This window comes from Daphnia pulex, chromosome 2 (genome assembly GCF_021134715.1).
Source record: "Daphnia pulex isolate KAP4 chromosome 2, ASM2113471v1".
NCBI classification, from domain to species: domain Eukaryota; kingdom Metazoa; phylum Arthropoda; class Branchiopoda; order Diplostraca; family Daphniidae; genus Daphnia; species Daphnia pulex.
In genome coordinates, this window is record NC_060018.1 from 8,213,195 (window position 1) to 8,234,546 (window position 21,352).

At 35.5% G+C, this 21,352-nt stretch overlaps 1 protein-coding gene and 6 non-coding genes across 7 annotated transcripts; 2 read left to right on the forward strand and 5 right to left on the reverse strand.

The window, feature by feature from the left end:
- Positions 1 to 133: 133 nt before the first annotated feature.
- Positions 134 to 217, reverse strand: Trnar-ucu. Its single transcript is given in 2 exon segments — positions 134 to 169; positions 181 to 217. It is a non-coding gene; the product is annotated as a tRNA-Arg (tRNA).
- A 118-nt stretch (positions 218 to 335) lies between these two features.
- On the forward strand, positions 336 to 417 carry Trnas-uga. Its single transcript has one exon. It is a non-coding gene; the product is annotated as a tRNA-Ser (tRNA).
- Positions 418 to 4,616: 4,199 nt separating this feature from the next.
- LOC124189048 (ESF1 homolog) lies at positions 4,617 to 5,977 on the reverse strand. Its single transcript, XM_046582011.1, has 9 exons — positions 5,879 to 5,977; positions 5,762 to 5,812; positions 5,654 to 5,699; positions 5,558 to 5,595; positions 5,361 to 5,492; positions 5,233 to 5,286; positions 5,015 to 5,173; positions 4,771 to 4,954; positions 4,617 to 4,714 (listed from the first exon to the last, which is right to left on the reverse strand). Exons 1-9 carry the CDS (start codon positions 5,975 to 5,977, stop codon positions 4,617 to 4,619), a joined length of 861 nt encoding a protein of 286 aa, XP_046437967.1.
- Positions 5,978 to 14,293: 8,316 nt separating this feature from the next.
- Trnas-cga lies at positions 14,294 to 14,375 on the reverse strand. Its single transcript has one exon. It is a non-coding gene; the product is annotated as a tRNA-Ser (tRNA).
- A 77-nt stretch (positions 14,376 to 14,452) lies between these two features.
- Positions 14,453 to 14,526, reverse strand: Trnai-aau. Its single transcript has one exon. It is a non-coding gene; the product is annotated as a tRNA-Ile (tRNA).
- Positions 14,527 to 14,790: 264 nt separating this feature from the next.
- On the reverse strand, positions 14,791 to 14,874 carry Trnar-ucu. The gene is given in 2 exon segments: positions 14,791 to 14,826; positions 14,838 to 14,874. It is a non-coding gene; the product is annotated as a tRNA-Arg (tRNA).
- A 1,182-nt stretch (positions 14,875 to 16,056) lies between these two features.
- On the forward strand, positions 16,057 to 16,129 carry Trnar-ccu. The gene has a single exon. It is a non-coding gene; the product is annotated as a tRNA-Arg (tRNA).
- The last annotated feature ends 5,223 nt before the right edge of the window (positions 16,130 to 21,352 follow it).

Below are 21,352 nucleotides of genomic sequence, written 5' to 3' on the forward strand. Positions count from 1 at the left end.
TGAAGGCAATGCAAGCCAGTGATATTCATTGAGTGTTCGAGATATATTTGTAGTTTTATTGATATGACATGATTCCCCATGGTTTGTGGTTAACTACTACTCATCATGAACTAATAGTTTCGTCATATGCTATTAATCGTGGCGGGACTCGAACCCGCAATTTTCGGATAACTACTTTCATAGAAGTCCGACGCCTTATCCATTAGGCCACACGACCTACACTTAAAGAAAGTGCTAGGATTTTGCATCTCTCATTTAACCTGCTCTTCAGTAAGGTCAAACGGAAATTTTGGTGAACCAATAAATATTATTACTAGATTGTCTGAAAATTCGGGGCAGTTGTGGCCGAGTGGTTAAGGCGATAGACTTGAAATCTATTCCTCTCTGAGGGCGTAGGTTCGAACCCTACCAACTGCGGTGAATTGCCATTTGTTTCACATGCTAGTATTTTCTAGTGGAACAACTCATTTTCAATCGTTTACTAATATCTCAAATTTACGCATGATTACAAATATGATCTGTGCAGTCATGGGTATCCTAGGTCCCGGGATCTATCTCGGAGCCATAGACCATGACCTGTCACTTGGGGTTTCCAGAAACGTGTCTATTTTTCAGAGGCCAGTGCCGAAATGCATTATGGCGGTCTTTGAGTGTAGTTTACAAACACAAAATGTAGTCAGAGACAAATTATAGGATGAAAGAATGTGAACTCATTTTGTTTACGAAGAATAGAAAAACGTCCGTACTTCCGTCCGTGAAAGATCTATAAGCAATCGTAAAATTAAAAAATGAACTCGAACGGAAAACTATTGCAATATCAATTATTGGTTAAAGTCTATTTTAGCCGACCAACTTCTTACTTAATTCTACTTTATTTTTACTTTATTATACTTAATTTTTTCCTTAATTCTCAATTATTACTACAAACTCACTTAATTTACACTTTTTTCACTTCACTTTACTTTACTTCACTTTACTTAAATACGAGAAATTTCACGTACAACCTCTCTGTTCCCTACCGTGTAGCAGACTGGCATCCTGTCAATATTAATCCTGTCAACACTGTTGCCAAAAATTCATAATTAATACATAATAGTGAAATATTATTTATTTTCACATCGAAGCAATGTTGGTTAGCACTGTGGTATAGCACTGGATTTCAAACTCATGGCTCAGTGGTTCAAATCCTAGATTGGGTGAAATTTATAAATAAAATTTTTTTTTATTTTAAAGTAAGGGTCAATCAAGATATACTTTACTTTTTATTTTAATGTATATTATGTTATCCTACTATATTATGAAGTTCATTGTACCATTTCAATACAGCTTTATTCCAAATTTAATTATTAAAACATTTTGCGTATCGAAGAAGTGTCGATTAGCGCTGTGGCATAGCACTAGAATTCTAACATAATGGTTAGTGGTTCAAATCCACGATCGGTGGAAGTAGCATCAAATCATTTTAAACTTTACTTTATTAATAACAACTTGTAAGTGGCAATCAAGATGTTACTTTATATTACTATACTTTATTATTCATAGAAAGGTCATAGAACTTTACTATATTATATCATGATGAAGATACTTTACTTTACTTTACTTTATTATGATATTGACGTTTCATGTATACTTATAAGATAAAGTAAACTATAGTAGGTTAGGGAAGGTTAGGTTAGGTTATAATAAGTATAATAAAATAAAGTAAAGTAAAATAAATTTTACTTATTAGTTATTAGCTTTCGTTGTGGGCGTTTTTTTTTACATTTCAGTTGCACTATAATCATGGCTAAAAGTGGTTCCTTCTTTAATAGCTCGTGTAGTGATCATATTAAAAGTAATTGTGATTCACTTGAAAAATTTTATTCTAAATGCAAGAAAAATAAATCGGCGGCAAAATCCCTTATTCCTTTTGATGATGCATTATGGACTTCTTTTACCATTACTATGATATGTTCTGTGTTAACTTCAATGGAGTTATACGAGTACCTAGTTGAAATTGGATTTATCGTGAATACTGTGTCTTCCGTTTGTGTCCATTGCTCTGGGTTATTAACATTGGTAACTATACGAAATTACGCTTATTCAATGAATTAGTTGGTATAGAAAATTTTTATAGGCTCCATCTTCAACGGTTATTGATGGTTGCTTGTTCAAGTGCAACAACAAACTAGGTGTAGTTGGAAGTAAGAAAAAAACTAAGATTTGTGGGAAAAAATTCACAATCCGGAGGAATTCATGGTTCCATGCTTCCCATCTTACAATATTCGAGATTTTAACTTTAACTTATTTTTGGTGGAACGAACTTCCACTAAAGTTTATTGAAAAAGATTTGGATTTAGGTGGGTTGTTTTGATAAAGTTGCTAGACAACAGGAATAATATGTATATTACTTTACTTTACTTTATAGCTCACAGTACACCGATTGACTGGGCAAACTTTTGCAGAGAAGTGGCTGAAGATATTATGATAAACAATTCTGAAAAAATTGGTGGTCCTGGGGTTATAGTTGAGATCGATGAATCAAAATTTGGAAAAAGTAATTATATTTTCATAATATCAAGATTTATAAAAGTAAAGTAAAGTAAAGTAAAGTAAACTTATTCATAGGAAAATATAATCGTGGTAAAAGAGTTGACGGAGTTTGGGTTTTTGGTGGTGTAGAACGTGGTACTGGCAAATGTTTTTTAGTTGTTGTCGAAAATAGATCCGCAACCACTCTATTAGAAGTTATTAAGGAATGGATACTACCTGGCACTACTATAATTTCTGATTGCTGGAAAGCATATGACAAGATTGAGTAAGTTTTTGTTTTCATATATTTTATCAAATTAAATTTTATATTGTAATTTCAATCAGGGAACATAATGACTATAAACACTTGAAAGTCAATCACAGTCTTCATTTCAAAGATCCTGAAACGGAAGCACATACTAACCAAATTGAAGGTTGTTTTGTTTGTTTACTTTACTTTACTTTATTATACTTCATCATTAAATTGTTCTTATTTTTGCTACTTTTTACTTTCAGGTTTGTGGAATTTGGCTAAAAAAAGCCTCCCTGCCACAAACAGGAATAAAAAAATGTTTGCTGGCTATTTAGCCAAGTTTATGCTTCATTGCAAATGGAAAAAATTGGATGGTTTTAAGATGTTCATGAAATATGCTGGTAATTTATATTCTGGTGTTGAAAAATCAGACTATGTTTCACAGGATGCTAAACGTTCTAAACGTAGTTGTGAGTTTAATTTACTTTATTTTACTCTACTTTACTTTACTTTACTAATCTAGTTACTCTCGTTATCAGAAAACATTACAGTATTTGGAATCCGAATAATAGTCTCATTTATGATACAAGTAATATCGTTCAAATTTGGAGGCTCAAGTGCAAAATTGAATTCCGTTTCCTATGTTATTGAATATATAATTATTATTAGAAATTTTTATTTATTATGCTATAATGTTACGTTGTTTGTTGTTGGTGTTGATGAACACAGTGGATATGTGTCGTCTTTAATAGTTGAGTCTTGAACTGTTGTAGTAATCGTTACGTTGTTTGTTGTTGGTGTTGATGAACACAGTGGATATGTGTCGTCTTTAATAGTTGAGTTTTGAACTGTTGAATTAATCCTGGATTTTGCTAGTAATTCCTAAATATTAATAAAATTTTCTGTTAATTCTATTTCATAGTTTTATTACATGAATTGAAAATCGATAGTTAAAACTTACATCTGTATATTGAGATAGTTTTTCTAAAGATTTAATTAAGTCGTTATCAGATGTTACTTCAATATTTATATTTAAAGCTAACGACATTTTCTGTAAAAACAACATATTTAAAGTTTTCAATTAAGATAGTATTCGATTGTTATCTTAATTGATTATTACCTTTTCTAATTCAGATATTTGGTCTGCCACAAATTTCAATTTTTCATTACGTTCCACTAATTCTTGCTTTAGATTTTCATTTTCTTTTTCGACTTCGATCACATGTTCCTTCAGTATTTTCGACCAGTGAATCTTTGATTTGGCCATTCTTGAGTAAAACTAAATTTAGACTGTCAATCAGCAGTTTTGGTTAATAACTATGCATTATTTTTTAAAATTTTTTTAATTAATTGATCAAGGGAATATAAAATGAAACATTTATTTTGTTAGCAAATTTTTGTTTTATAAATTTTATATTTTAATTTGAAGATTGAAATAAATCAAATTGTTTTTACTTTGTCTGTGATATTATGTTTGACTTAAATCTGACTTACCACTTTACTATACTTTACTTTACTTTACTATACCATACTTTACTATATTTTACTATACTATACTTTATTGACAAATCAGACATGCTATATAAATAACATATTTCTAGACTAATAATTGAACCAATGAGACTTTATTATCAATTGACGAAAATTTATTTTATTCAACAATTTTAGTAGCTACAAATTTTTTTTTTTGGGTGTTGCATTTCTTTCCATAATTGTTGTAAAAAGTTGTGAGACCCTTGTTGATTAATTGTTCCAGTGGTTGCCGGGTAGCTCCTGGAATCTTTTTCCAAAGATCAACAAGGTAATCTAAATATTTAAAAATGTATTATGGTTGTGTTATTGTTTTTTTTAATTATATATTATTACTTGTTATCAGCTGTAGGTGGTGTTCTTCCATAGGTTTCCTTTTCAGTACTCCCTTTTTTCCTCCTTGACCTGACCTTTTGTGACCTATTTTAGAATTATTTATGTTATCAGATTAAAGTTTTATTTATTTAAATTGTTACCTTTCAAATATTTTTTGGTGAAAGAACCCAGCATCAAGATGTTAATGGATTTATTGATGTTGAACTTTACTTTTGATATTGATTTTAAAGTCAAATTTGGAGTTTTTAGCGTATCAGCTGCCTTGGTTTCTAACACAGATGTAGTCTCTATTGGCAACCGTAATGGCGTTTTCGATGGATATTTCTATAAAAAATTGACAATTAAAAGATAGCTATATTATATTTTACTTTATATTTTACTTACATCTGACTCTTTGACTTCATTATCATCTTCATCGCTATCATCTTTTTCGTCATCATCATCACCAGAATCTTCACTATTTTCTTCATCACTTCCACTTCCATCTCGTCCTGTCAATTCTTTGCTTAAGTCAGAGAGTTTTGTAGTTGTACTACTTGAATCCTAAAAATTTCAATGCATTTATTATTTAACTGTTTAATTAGCTTTATTTTACTATAAACCTGTACATCATTGACATTCGACTCTTCAGTGCAATCCATTTTCTCAGTAGAAGTCTGTAAATAATGTGATTATGTGTTGTTTTCATTTAAATCTAGTCAATGTATCAAAATTTTATCGTTATTTATACCAGTGGCACAGGAATATATTCGAATGGGGGAGACGGAGTTGAGCATCTACTTGATGTTAAAAAAGATAATGCATTTTCATTGAGGCATTTATCTTGAATGGCAATTGTTGCAGTTTGTTCTTCGATAGTTTTCTAGACATTAAATTTGTTGTATATATTATTTCACATGTATTGTTTATGTCTCAATATTTGTTTACCTTGTTGTTGTTATTTGTAATTTTCATTTCATCCAGTTCTAAATATATGAAATATATAAGTTAAGTTTGCAATGCTAAAATTTTACTCGATCTCACCTTTTTGTAAAGTCTTGATAGTGCAATCCATAGCTTCTATTGTTTCCTATATTTGTAATTGTACATAGATTTTAATGTTATTTGTTATATTTTTTAGAAACTTTATACCTGTTTTTGTTTAGATTCATTTTCAAGTGTTGTTATCTGACTTTTCAAATCCTGTTAGCGAGTAAAAATTTTTAAATTTTAAGTTTTAGGTATGAGAAAGAAAATTTTAGAACTTACAATAGTTTCGTTGTTGACCTTTCTTTTGAAAGCTAAAAAGCCATCAATCAATTGAGCTTTGGTTTTTTGCTTTAATTGAGACTCTTTTAACTCGTCCATTTTTGTTATTTTGCATACAAAATTTGAATGGATGACAAGCAATGTTGTCAATTCAGAATGGATAATTTATAGCTTCATGTTTATTTCTAAAAGTTCATGAAGAAAATTTATTTAGAATTTATTTTTATATTAGTTTCAGCAGTTTATTGCATTTAATTGAAGAATAACATTTTACAAATATTAAAATATGTAGGTTATAAAATTTGGCATGCAACATTGTGAAAAAAAAAACAAGCAGACGAACTTAGAAATCATGTCGATTCATTAAAGGGACTAGAGTTGGGCTGTCAAGTTCTTTTATTTTTATTGCGGCAAATGGATTACCTTTTAAAGTAAAGTAAGTGGTCTATTTACTTTACTTATCTAATTCACTTTACTTTACTCAATCTATTTAAGTAACTAAGAGGGAATGAGAACAAGCGTACTGTCAAAATATAGTTGTTGATGGTTAGTATAGTAAAGTATAATAAAGTATGGTTTTATGCTTTATTATACTTTACTATACCCACCCAAAACCCCTATATTTCCTCGCTACGCTCGGGCTCATTCCCGCTTAGTTACTTAACTAGATTAAGTAAAGTAAAGTGAATTAGATAAGTAAAGTAAAGTAAGAAGTTGGTCGGGTAAAATAGACTTTTACCCAATTATTAAGCCCGGTTAGCTCAGACGGTAGAGCGCGGGACTTTTAATCCTGAGGTCAAGGGTTCAAGTCCCTTATCGTGCGGCTAGTCTTTTGATTTTAGTTAGTATTTTTGGTTTTCCACCATTTATTATCAAGTTAATATCGTTTGAAATCATTCACCATTATGGGCAGAATTCATAGATGTTCATAGACGACAACACGAGTTCTCATGGTGTTTCTTTATGTTAATTCCTACGATGTAGAGAAAGTGCGAACCAAAAGGAAGTACATTCGGATATAGGTCGTGGAACATACACAAATAATGAAATGAGATAGTGAGAAAGAGTATCCCTCATTGTGAGAGTAGAAAGCCTTGATATTTGATAAAACTAATTGCAATAGTAAATGTATGTCCAGTTATAGAACTCGAAAGCTGTAAATAGAGTTTGTAGTTAAGATTATTCAAAAAACATGGTTTTCAAGATTGAGACGATGTCCACAGACGGTAATCGCTGTATGTTTATATAACATGGGACGTTTGGCTATCTTCTAGGAAAAAGCTTTGCGTCATTCCTCGGATAGGAGATTCAACATAACTCAGCCTTTGTGGCCTAATGGATAAGGCACTGGTCTCATAAGCCGGGGATTGTGAGTTCGAGTCTCGCCAGAGGTAGCGAGCAACCGAAACTATAATTATCGAAAATCGTCGTTAAGTTGGCAATTACTTGTCTTTTGTTTTACTGTTTTCAAGCAAAAATTTTCATTGGTCCAAGTGTTGGGAAATCGCTGAAATGGCATGCTTAAACTTGGAAACCTTTGCCAGTGACAATTACTTGGCAGCGGAACTTATTCTGCTGTTTTACAGGTGAACTCTGACTCTCTCATCCTTCTCTGCCGTCTTCACTGGTTCCTGGAGCAACAACGCGCTGAATTCAAGACGCTGGTCATGATGGTAAGGTGCATTCTCGGCAACGTGTACTTGTTGTCTCTCATCTACTTTTAGAAACTATCTAAACCTGGCCTACGATCACAGACCTCGACTTCGATGGACCTGACTGTTCTTACCACTCGTACGGACCATTGTTGAGAGCATGCCTTATCCAGGGTCACCCCGTTGCTTAGTTTGTCTTGTCTTGTCCAGGGCCATCACATATGCTAAAGACCTAAAGACCTTTCGTTCTTCTCTCACTGTGTACTCCCCTACTGATTTTAAACTTGGATGTTCTCCCAAAAAATGACTAGAAATAACTTCTGGCGTCACTTGATCAAATGTTGTGTAGTTACATTTACCAATAAAATGCCACAAAACGCAGATAATAGGATTCGAACCTAGGGATTTTTTCTAGCAGTGAAGGAATCGCTTGGCCATTTTTTTCAGTTAAGTCAGCAAAACAGGGACGTAAAAATAAAGTTATTCAACTGATTCTTTTTCAACTTTGGTTCGGCTAGGCAATTTCACAAATTTTGTGTAGATGTTGATTTAAATGACACTGACTTGTAAAGACTATTGTGTGATTTTATGATGGATATAATTGTTTTTAAGGCAGGTTGTATCTTGTATCTGAGGATTCAGGAAACTTTCCGCGCTGCCATTCGTGCATGACGTCCATTATGTTTCCAAGCTTTCAGCAAGGAGGATTTTATGTTCTCTTTTAGCAAAATATTGTGACCGACAGAGTGTCACAGTTGGTTTGAATTTTCTCTCACTGCTGCAGAAATTGCCAGGGTTGAGTTGGGTTGAAGGGTTATAGCCAGCGAAGATTTCCTACTCAGTAATTGGCCTTGTTCACGTATAAATATTTAGGGAAAGATGTAGGCCATAACCCTCTGCTTGATGGATAGTCACGACATTGCATGACAGTGACTCTTTTCCGTTGTAAATACTTTACTTTGGTGAGCAGAAGACAATCGTGGCTGCAGTACCATCTTCTAATTTTATGTCACTTTCATATGCATGCTATGTCTCGTTTATGCAGGGTAACAGATTGATTGACCATATTGTCGTAGCCAAATTTTCTGACAGTATACAACACAAAGTGGATGTCTCGACGGTGTTATTGTTGGCCAAGAGTTTTTAATTTTTAGGCTCGAGATAACTGTTCCAACAGTATTTGGGGAATTCAAAGTAAAACCCAATTGGGGTTGTCAAGAAATTGATATCTCACCCAAGTAGTCCAAATGATGTTGTTTACGTATAATTTATGTATTATGTTGACATATTTCTTCAAATTTTCTTTTTACCTAAAAAAGAATACGAATGGAATATCATCTTAACACTCGAGTGGTAATGTAAACAAAGCTTTATAACATTTAGAAAATGACATCGTTTCTAGAACAACACGTTTTTTCTTGGCGTTTGAAAAGGGATCATGGCAGAATGACGGATTCCCATTGTGAGTAAAAATAGATGTAAGTAAATAAAATTACTTATTATTATTAACAACTTAATTTTTAAGTAAAAATAAAAAGTAAAATTTATTACATACAAGTAACAGAAATTTGTGTCATTGCAACTATGGACTAAGCTACAGAAGAAATTAGTTTCACAAGTAACACAAAATAAATGAAATGTGTAATAATTTTCTCATTAGATATTCTGTTAAAGTTTTTCATAAGTAATTCGTTTCAGTAGTAATACCAGCGATAATAAATCGATTATGGAGACAGCGTTAGACCCGCAGCTACAGTGATAAAACGAGCACCAGTTTACCGCCGTGCTTTTTCTTTGGAACAGAGTCAACATTTTATTGTTTATTTAAGAAATGGAACAAGTAATTTAAGAAATTAAGCCATTTACTTAGCCATTTATTTTAGGGGCTATCTATCTTATATGCTATGTACCCTATATCCTATTTGCTTTACTCTTCAAACAAGAAAATAATATAATATTACAGGGATGTATGTCATTTCGGACCCTACCCTTTCAGCCCCGTACCATTTCGGCCCAATCCGAAATCGACCTACCAATTCGGCCCCACTATTTACCTTTTCGGCCCCATTTTCATAAATATTTTTGAAGTTGTTAAATAATTTATCTAGTTGAAAAGTTAAATAACAAGAAGAGAGTATTTTAGTAAAAGAAGCGAACGTCTAAAATTTTAAATATTTATTGGATTATTAATGGACGTTCACTTTTTTATACTAAAATACTTACACAGTAATCAAAGAAATATTTAAAAATTTTCGACAATTTGTTTTATGGTAGAGATTTTGCAAAACAATTTTTGGTCCAAAGCGTTACACATATTTTTTTACTCGAAGTAGCTTACGTGATTTTAAGCCAATTATATCTGTAACTTTAAGATTTTTTTCTACATTTCGGTCTTATTCTCTTGTTAAGCTTTACATATTGTACTTCTAACGATGCTTTATAACGATATTTTAGTTTTATAGCTTATATATATATAATAGCTTCTTTCTTTCTTTAAACTTATTTTATTTTAATAAAGCTGTCATTTCGGACCCAGTTTTGGACATTTTCGGCCCCGGGCCGAAATGGTTAAAAAGGGCCGAAAAGGTATGGGGCCGAAATGTTAGTGTCCGAAACGACGGGATACCGTATTACAGGAGTTGACGTGTTGAGGCTAACTCAACCGAGTCAACGATGATTTGTGTATTAGAAATTTAATTTTTCGTTTCATATTTTAGAAAGCAGAAAGTAATCAAAATAAAATTGTCAAAAAAAATATTGTTAGATTCAAAACCAGCGTAAGCAGCGGGAGATTAACTGGGAACAAAACGGGTACCCAACAAAGCATGCTAAAATATTTTTCTCGTAAAAGAATATGTAGCCTAACAGGTGACAGAATATATTGACATTCTTCATATCGTGTTGGGGGGGAGGTTGCATTTTCTTCCGTTGTTACTCTTCCACTCTATCAAAACATATTTTAACATTTCTCTTCATTAAAAGCTTCTATGCAAGCAAGGTAGTTTTCCTACGGGAGCAAAGAAGAAAATTAATTCACGGATTGTTTCGTAGACTATATGTTGAAAGTATGTACAGCGTCCGGCTTGCAGGTGATGTTTGCCATCAATCAACAAAGAGTTTTCAAGAATGCAACTTTGTCTGAAGTAGGCTAAACTGTCATCTGAAAAAATTTCTACTGAATGTAAAATCGAATGATGTAAATAATCACCTTATCTTTTTAGCTTACATGCCTTCACATTATTCGAAAATGATTTTTTTTAGCCGAGCACATACTTAAAACACAGATTGGTGACATTCGGGACAAAACATTTCCTGGCACCGGAAGTGCTCGTTGGAATTGGGTTCCGCGTCGCTAAAGCTTTAAATTTCGTCCTAATTGAAGACTTAAGTTGCCCACCCCAAAGTTGCGCTCACCTGGTAACCGTTGTCGTATTTTTAGCTCACCAGTTGGTCCGTTTGAAACCTTCTCGATTAATTGTGTGACGTGATTCCGGGTATCGATGTAAGGTCCCGGCATTGAGGTAGGCCTTGTGGCATCCAGCCGACTCTTCCGACTCATTTTCGTCGTGATCCACTCTCCAGAAAGAAGCCCTCATTACACGATTAAACCACTGCAGCACCTGTTTTATTTCACCGATCCAATTAAAATAAAGACTAACTCTTATTTGTCTATTCTATTTAGACATAAAAATATTTTAAAAATGGATGGAAAATCGTCTTTCACGTATAGGCAACGGTTTTGACGTACCGACTCAATAGTTAAGCGGGCGAGAGACCAGCTGGACGCTAGCGTTGTAAATCTCCAGAGGAGTTCCACACTGGATGGGCACGCATTTCAGAGGTCGGAAAACTGGGAGGATGTCTTCCCATTTCCTCTCGTCCTGGTAGGTCAAAGAATACGGTTCGTCCTGCCTGAACACTGGAAGGAAATCCGGTGGCAGACAACATAGAATTCCGAAGACACTTACGGCCCAATCTGGGAGCTGAAAACTGGGAGAATCGTTGGCTCGCAAGTGACCAGAATGCACTCAGGTGACTGTTCTCCTCGCAGGGGCGTGTTCCATCGCTGGACAGGCGTATTCTTTTGATGCAATTATAGGAGACGGTATTAGTGAAGTTTGTTATGTTCGCCAATTCGTTGAGAATGTAACCGGGAAATCCGCAATTGACTCGATGGCATTCCTGTTCAGTATTGTACCATTCTCCGTAGGCCAGGCAAGGTCGACGGACCGACGTAGTCGATAAGCAGGCGTAAACGGATTCGTTTTTTTTAAATATTTATATACTCAGCCGTTTTGCGGTGGAATCGGATCGAAGCAACTACGACATAAGAGTAATAAGAACTAAAAGAAAAGAAAATGAATCAACGAGTCTAAATAATGACGAAAGCTAAAGAAGCTGATTACGAACCAGACTGTTTTAAAGCAGATTCGGAAACAGCTTTGCATGATCAAACACCTTCATTAGAGAGCGGAATCCCAGCAGGGTGAAGAACCAACATTCTCCAGACCTGAGAGGGGTGACATTTTTTGTTATTGTTTCTGAAAAAGTTGGTAGACAAAATATTCCTTACATGTAAAATTTTCATTAGAATAACATCACTGCAACTTTCAGTTCCAAAAAATCCTGCATGTGTCACAGCATCAGCTAAACTTTCAACTACAATGGCAGCTGATTCCTGGCCTAGTTCTGAGAGAGGTTATTGAAAAAAGAGATCAGGCAAACTTGTGATTTCAAAAGATGTTGGCACTAGAATGTTACCAAGCAATCCAAAAGACAGGAATATATAAGCCTGCAATGTCAGTGTAATTTACAACTTGAACTAAATTCTAGAATTAAATTTTTCCGACATTAGAATCCAAAGGCTATATTATTACTATGTAATCCTGTATAGGAATTAAATTTTCTTATATTTTTCAAATTTTTTATGAAACAGAGAAAGAGAAGACGGAATGTATTTTTGGCTAAAATGGAAAGATTTGGATGACAACCAAAATATGTGGGAGCCGTACTCCAACACCAACTGCAAAATCTAATAGCCCAAGTACTACGAAAGGTAAGACTGGGTGTTTTTATCTAGTTTTACTGTTATTTTTGTCATTTCTGCATTACTAGGCTAGAAAATAATCTTGAAAAAAAAGAAGAGACCAAGAAAAGGCAAAAGAAAGCTGGAAAGAAAGTGTAAAAGAACGCTAAAGAAGATGAATCGAGAAGAGCAAGGGGATCGAGTTTAATGGTTGGAGATATAAAAGAGATCGCGGCAGAAATGGTAGTTGATGAGGCAGGTCTGGTAGTAGTAGAGAAAGAAGCAGTTGGTGTAGTAGATGTAGATTTGAATAGGGAAGGATTAGGTGTGTCCCCGTGTTCCCTGATTACAGTGTATGGGCTGTAAGTGTGTGAAGTAGAGAGAACAGAAAATCTCCAAGAATTGAATGGAAAAATTGCACTGAGCTGTTTTGAGGGAAGAGTTGAGCTCTCAACATAACGAAATATAGAAAATAGGTTTTCTGTTTAAATTTATTTGGAAAGTTGAATGTTTGCATATTCTGGGCTGTCAGTCTGAACTTGAAAAGTGTTTAATTATATTCTGCAAGTTTGTCTTTCGTTGAATAACCAGCAATGAAGCATTATTGACTCGTAATCAGCATCTGACTGTGTTAGCACTCCCATTTCACACAAAACAACTTCAACACATACAAAAAAAACCCGCCAACCCGGGGTTCGCCCGCGGTTTTCCGACAAGAAAAAAACCTAACAGAAAATGAACCCAACCCAAGACAATGGGTCATCACCAGTATCAATTTCATTTTGTTTTTCTTTTCGACCAAGTGCCAGCGGTTCGGAGCGCTTGTGTATGCGCACCGTCCATGCGGCTTAACAGCACCGCCATTTTTTCTCTCCCGCAACGGTTGGAATTACATTCCCGTTCGTGCAGTCATTCGTGGTTCCCCTTCGTATATCACTCCGTCAGTTGTGCAACAAGACTTTCATTAATCGTGTGGACACAATGCACTGTTTCTCGATAGGAGGTTCTACAATCATGGTCGTCTGCCTTGTGCTAAATATTCGGTCAGAGCGTGTTGGGCCTCTCCAACTTCATCTGCAGTCATCTTCTTCTGGAAACTTCACACGTGCGCTTGTCGTTGCATTATTTATTTGCGGTGATGAGTACTTTTCCATATCACGAGTCTTCGTCATTTTTTTTTTGCTTGAATTCACTTCACGCGGTTTATGGGTGACACCATCTTGGTTTTATAGTTGATTTTTTCTGTGTGTATGCGAACAGGATGAATGGTGTGTCAGACCCCCTTTCTTTCTGTGGAAAAATCGTATTTATTATATATATATTATATATTGTTACGCTCAAATCAGCATATGGCCTAATTCACACTTGAAGTGAGGTCACTTTAAGCGAAATCAATCACTTTGCCGACTCCCTTTTACACAAGATCCGGTACAGAATGATAAACTGTCAATGTTGATGCCTATCTAACCTTATTACACCAACAGCGTCCACTAACTACACCAAATAAGAATACATAGCAACAACGGACGAAAAAAGGTGCAAGGTTAATACTCCGAACTAGACTGACAGTCACCGAGAGGGGGAGCAAGGTTAAAAAGAGGAAGGCCAAGAAGAAAGGTTAAACAAGGTGACAAACTACATTAGGCCACCTAGGGTTAAGTAATTAAACCATTAACCCCACAATGAATGATTGATCAAATGTTGTGTAGTTACATTTACCAATAAAATGCCACAAAACGCAGATAGTAGGATTCGAACCTACGCTCCAAGATGGAAACTGATTTCGAGTCAGTCGCCTTAACCAATCGGCCATATCTGCATTAAATGTTTAAGCAAAATATTTCGAATCTATCAGTACCTTTTTAGAGTGGAAAATATTTAATGGAAGAATTATAGTGGCCCGTAAGAGGATCGAACTCATGACCTCCGCGTTATTAGCACGGCGCTCTAACCAACTGAGCTAACAGGCCAAAAAATTCTTAATATATTAATCAAAGGTTCATTCGTCATCAGTTAGGTATACTCTGTGTGTCTTTAGAGAGAATGATTTAAGTTATCTACCAAGCAACGCTATATCAGCAGCACATTTCAATCGTCACTGTGAAGGCAATGCAAGCCAGTGATATTCATTGAGTGTTCGAGATATATTTGTAGTTTTATTGATCTGACATGATTCCCCATGGTTTGTGGTTAACTACTACTCATCATGAACTAATAGTTTCGTCATATGCTATTAATCGTGGCGGGACTCGAACCCGCAATTTTCGGATAACTACTTTCATAGAAGTCCGACGCCTTATCCATTAGGCCACACGACCTACACTTAAAGAAAGTGCTAGGATTTTGCATTTCTCATTTAACCTGCTCTTCAGTAAGGTCAAACGGAAATTTTGGTGAACCAATAAATATTATTACTAGATTGTCTGAAAATTCGGGGCAGTTGTGGCCGAGTGGTTAAGTTGATAGACTTGAAATCTATTCCTCTCTGAGGGCGTAGGTTCGAACCCTACCAACTGTGGTGAATTGCCATTTGTTTCACATGCTAGTATTTTCTAGTGGAACAACTCATTTTCAATCGTTTACTAATATCTCAAATTTACGCATGATTACAAATATGATCTGTGCAGTCATGGGTATCCTAGGTCCCGGGATCTATCTCGGAGCCATAGACCATGACCTGTCACTTGGGGTTTCCAGAAACGTGTCTATTTTTCAGAGGCCAGTGCCGAAATGCATTATGGCGGTCTTTGAGTGTAGTTTACAAACACAAAATGTAGTCAGAGACAAATTATAGGATGAAAGAACGTGAACTCATTTTGTTTACGAAGAATAGAAAAACGTCCGTTCTTCCGTCCGTAAAAGATCTATAAGCAATCGTAAAATTTAAAAATGAACTCGAACGGAAAACTATTGCAATATCAATTATTAAGCCCGGTTAGCTCAGACGGTAGAGCGCGGGACTTTTAATCCTGAGGTCAAGGGTTCAAGTCCCTTATCGGGCGGCTAGTCTTTTTATTTTAGTTAGTATTTTTGGTTTTCCACCATTTATTATCAAGTTAATATCGTTTGAAATCATTCACCATTATGGGCAGAATTCATAGATGTTCATAGACGACAACACGAGTTCTCATGGTGTTTCTTTATGTTAATTCCTACGATGTAGAGAAAGTGCGAACCAAAAGGAAGTACATTCGGATATAGGTCGTGGAACATACACAAATAATGAAATGAGATAGTGAGAAAGAGTATCCCTCATTGTGAGAGTAGAAAGCCTTGATATTTGATACAACTAATTGCAATAGTAAATGTATGTCCAGTTATAGAACTCGAAAGCTGTAAATAGAGTTTGTAGTTAAGATTATTCAAAAAACATGGTTTTCAAGATTGAGACGATGTCCACAGACGGTAATCGCTGTATGTTTATATAACATGGGACGTTTGGCTATCTTCTAGGAAAAAGCTTTGCGTCATTCCTCGGATAGGAGATTCAACATAACTCAGCCTTTGTGGCCTAATGGATAAGGCACCGGCCTCCTAAGCCGGAGATTGCGAGTTCGAGTCTCGCCAGAGGTAGCGAGCAACCGAAACTATAATTATCGAAAATCGTCGTTAAATTGGCAATTACTTGTCTTTTGTTTTACTGTTTTCAAGCAAAAATTTTCATTGGTCCAAGTGTTGGGAAATCGCTGAAATGGCATGCTTAAACTTGGAAACCTTTGCCAGTGACAATTACTTGGCAGCGGAACTTATTCTGCTGTTTTACAGGTGAACTCTGACTCTCTCATCCTTCTCTGCCGTCTTCACTGGTTCCTGGAGCAACAACGCGCTGAATTCAAGACGCTGGTCATGATGGTAAGGTGCATTCTCGGCAACGTGTACTTGTTGTCTCTCATCTACTTTTAGAAACTATCTAAACCTGGCCTACGATCACAGACCTCGACTTCGATGGACCTGACTGTTCTTACCACTCGTACGGACCATTGTTGAGAGCATGCCTTATCCAGGGTCACCCCGTTGCTTAGTTTGTCTTGTCTTGTCCAGGGCCATCACATATGCTAAAGACCTAAAGACCTTTCGTTCTTCTCTCACTGTGTACTCCCCTACTGATTTTAAACTTGGATGTTCTCCCAAAAAATGACTAGAAATAACTTCTGGCGTCACTTGATCAAATGTTGTGTAGTTACATTTACCAATAAAATGCCACAAAACGCAGATAATAGGATTCGAACCTAGGGATTTTTTCTAGCAGTGAAGGAATCGCTTGGCCATTTTTTTCAGTTAAGTCAGCAAAACAGGGACGTAAAAATAAAGTTATTCAACTGATTCTTTTTCAACTTTGGTTCGGCTAGGCAATTTCACAAATTTTGTGTAGATGTTGATTTAAATGACACTGACTTGTAAAGACTATTGTGTGATTTTATGATGGATATAATTGTTTTTAAGGCAGGTTGTATCTTGTATCTGAGGATTCAGGAAACTTTCCGCGCTGCCATTCGTGCATGACGTCCATTATGTTTCCAAGCTTTCAGCAAGGAGGATTTTATGTTCTCTTTTAGCAAAATATTGTGACCGACAGAGTGTCACAGTTGGTTTGAATTTTCTCTCACTGCTGCAGAAATTGCCAGGGTTGAGTTGGGTTGAAGGGTTATAGCCAGCGAAGATTTCCTACTCAGTAATTGGCCTTGTTCACGTATAAATATTTAGGGAAAGATGTAGGCCATAACCCTCTGCTTGATGGATAGTCACGACATTGCATGACAGTGACTCTTTTCCGTTGTAAATACTTTACTTTGGTGAGCAGAAGACAATCGTGGCTGCAGTACCATCTTCTAATTTTATGTCACTTTCATATGCATGCTATGTCTCGTTTATGCAGGGTAATAGATTGATTGACCATATTGTCGTAGCCAAATTTTCTGACAGTATACAACACAAAGTGGATGTCTCGACGGTGTTATTGTTGGCCAAGAGTTTTTAATTTTTAGGCTCGAGATAACTGTTCCAACAGTATTTGGGGAATTCAAAGTAAAACCCAATTGGGGTTGTCAAGAAATTGATATCTCACCCAAGTAGTCCAAATGATGTTGTTTACGTATAATTTATGTATTATGTTGACATATTTCTTCAAATTTTCTTTTTACCTAAAAAAGAATACGAATGGAATATCATTTTAACACTCGAGTGGTAATGTAAACAAAGCTTTATAACATTTAGAAAATGACATCGTTTCTAGAACAACACGTTTTTTCTTGGCGTTTGAAAAGGGATCATGGCAGAATGACGGATTCCCATTGTGAGTAAAAATAGATGTAAGTAAATAAAATTACTTATTATTATTAACAACTTAATTTTTAAGTAAAAATAAAAAGTAAAATTTATTACATACAAGTAACAGAAATTTGTGTCATTGCAACTATGGACTAAGCTACAGAAGAAATTAGTTTCACAAGTAACACAAAATAAATGAAATGTGTAATAATTTTCTCATTAGATATTCTGTTAAAGTTTTTCATAAGTAATTCGTTTCAGTAGTAATACCAGCGATAATAAATCGATTATGGAGACAGCGTTAGACCCGCAGCTACAGTGATAAAACGAGCACCAGTTTACCGCCGTGCTTTTTCTTTGGAACAGAGTCAACATTTTATTGTTTATTTAAGAAATGGAACAAGTAATTTAAGAAATTAAGCCATTTACTTAGCCATTTATTTTAGGGGCTATCTATCTTATATGCTATGTACCCTATATCCTATTTGCTTTACTCTTCAAACAAGAAAATAATATAATATTACAGGGATGTATGTCATTTCGGACCCTACCCTTTCAGCCCCGTACCATTTCGGCCCAATCCGAAATCGACCTACCAATTCGGCCCCACTATTTACCTTTTCGGCCCCATTTTCATAAATATTTTTGAAGTTGTTAAATAATTTATCTAGTTGAAAAGTTAAATAACAAGAAGAGAGTATTTTAGTAAAAGAAGCGAACGTCTAAAATTTTAAATATTTATTGGATTATTAATGGACGTTCACTTTTTTATACTAAAATACTTACACAGTAATCAAAGAAATATTTAAAAATTTTCGACAATTTGTTTTATGGTAGAGATTTTGCAAAACAATTTTTGGTCCAAAGCGTTACACATATTTTTTTACTCGAAGTAGCTTACGTGATTTTAAGCCAATTATATCTGTAACTTTAAGATTTTTTTCTACATTTCGGTCTTATTCTCTTGTTAAGCTTTACATATTGTACTTCTAACGATGCTTTATAACGATATTTTAGTTTTATAGCTTATATATATATAATAGCTTCTTTCTTTCTTTAAACTTATTTTATTTTAATAAAGCTGTCATTTCGGACCCAGTTTTGGACATTTTCGGCCCCGGGCCGAAATGGTTAAAAAGGGCCGAAAAGGTATGGGGCCGAAATGTTAGTGTCCGAAACGACGGGATACCGTATTACAGGAGTTGACGTGTTGAGGCTAACTCAACCGAGTCAACGATGATTTGTGTATTAGAAATTTAATTTTTCGTTTCATATTTTAGAAAGCAGAAAGTAATCAAAATAAAATTGTCAAAAAAAATATTGTTAGATGCAAAACCAGCGTAAGCAGCGGGAGATTAACTGGGAACAAAACGGGTACCCAACAAAGCATGCTAAAATATTTTTCTCGTAAAAGAATATGTAGCCTAACAGGTGACAGAATATATTGACATTCTTCATATCGTGTTGGGGGGGAGGTTGCATTTTCTTCCGTTGTTACTCTTCCACTCTATCAAAACATATTTTAACATTTCTCTTCATTAAAAGCTTCTATGCAAGCAAGGTAGTTTTCCTACGGGAGCAAAGAAGAAAATTAATTCACGGATTGTTTCGTAGACTATATGTTGAAAGTATGTACAGCGTCCGGCTTGCAGGTGATGTTTGCCATCAATCAACAAAGAGTTTTCAAGAATGCAACTTTGTCTGAAGTAGGCTAAACTGTCATCTGAAAAAATTTCTACTGAATGTAAAATCGAATGATGTAAATAATCACCTTATCTTTTTAGCTTACATGCCTTCACATTATTCGAAAATGATTTTTTTTAGCCGAGCACATACTTAAAACACAGATTGGTGACATTCGGGACAAAACATTTCCTGGCACCGGAAGTGCTCGTTGGAATTGGGTTCCGCGTCGCTAAAGCTTTAAATTTCGTCCTAATTGAAGACTTAAGTTGCCCACCCCAAAGTTGCGCTCACCTGGTAACCGTTGTCGTATTTTTAGCTCACCAGTTGGTCCGTTTGAAACCTTCTCGATTAATTGTGTGACGTGATTCCGGGTATCGATGTAAGGTCCCGGCATTGAGGTAGGCCTTGTGGCATCCAGCCGACTCTTCCGACTCATTTTCGTCGTGATCCACTCTCCAGAAAGAAGCCCTCATTACACGATTAAACCACTGCAGCACCTGTTTTATTTCACCGATCCAATTAAAATAAAGACTAACTCTTATTTGTCTATTCTATTTAGACATAAAAATATTTTAAAAATGGATGGAAAATCGTCTTTCACGTATAGGCAACGGTTTTGACGTACCGACTCAATAGTTAAGCGGGCGAGAGACCAGCTGGACGCTAGCGTTGTAAATCTCCAGAGGAGTTCCACACTGGATGGGCACGCATTTCAGAGGTCGGAAAACTGGGAGGATGTCTTCCCATTTCCTCTCGTCCTGGTAGGTCAAAGAATACGGTTCGTCCTGCCTGAACACTGGAAGGAAATCCGGTGGCAGACAACATAGAATTCCGAAGACACTTACGGCCCAATCTGGGAGCTGAAAACTGGGAGAATCGTTGGCTCGCAAGTGACCAGAATGCACTCAGGTGACTGTTCTCCTCGCAGGGGCGTGTTCCATCGCTGGACAGGCGTATTCTTTTGATGCAATTATAGGAGACGGTATTACTGAAGTTTGTTATGTTCGCCAATTCGTTGAGAATGTAACCGGGAAATCCGCAATTGACTCGATGGCATTCCTGTTCAGTATTGTACCATTCTCCGTAGGCCAGGCAAGGTCGACGGACCGACGTAGTCGATAAGCAGGCGTAAACGGATTCGTTTTTTTTAAATATTTATATACTCAGCCGTTTTGCGGTGGAATCGGATCGAAGCAACTACGACATAAGAGTAATAAGAACTAAAAGAAAAGAAAATGAATCAACGAGTCTAAATAATGACGAAAGCTAAAGAAGCTGATTACGAACCAGACTGTTTTAAAGCAGATTCGGAAACAGCTTTGCATGATCAAACACCTTCATTAGAGAGCGGAATCCCAGCAGGGTGAAGAACCAACATTCTCCAGACCTGAGAGGGGTGACATTTTTTGTTATTGTTTCTGAAAAAGTTGGTAGACAAAATATTCCTTACATGTAAAATTTTCATTAGAATAACATCACTGCAACTTTCAGTTCCAAAAAATCCTGCATGTGTCACAGCATCAGCTAAACTTTCAACTACAATGGCAGCTGATTCCTGGCCTAGTTCTGAGAGAGGTTATTGAAAAAAGAGATCAGGCAAACTTGTGATTTCAAAAGATGTTGGCACTAGAATGTTACCAATCAATCCAAAAGACAGGAATATATAAGCCTGCAATGTCAGTGTAATTTACAACTTGAACTAAATTCTAGAATTAAATTTTTCCGACATTAGAATCCAAAGGCTATATTATTACTATGTAATCCTGTATAGGAATTAAATTTTCTTATATTTTTCAAATTTTTTATGAAACAGAGAAAGAGAAGACGGAATGTATTTTTGGC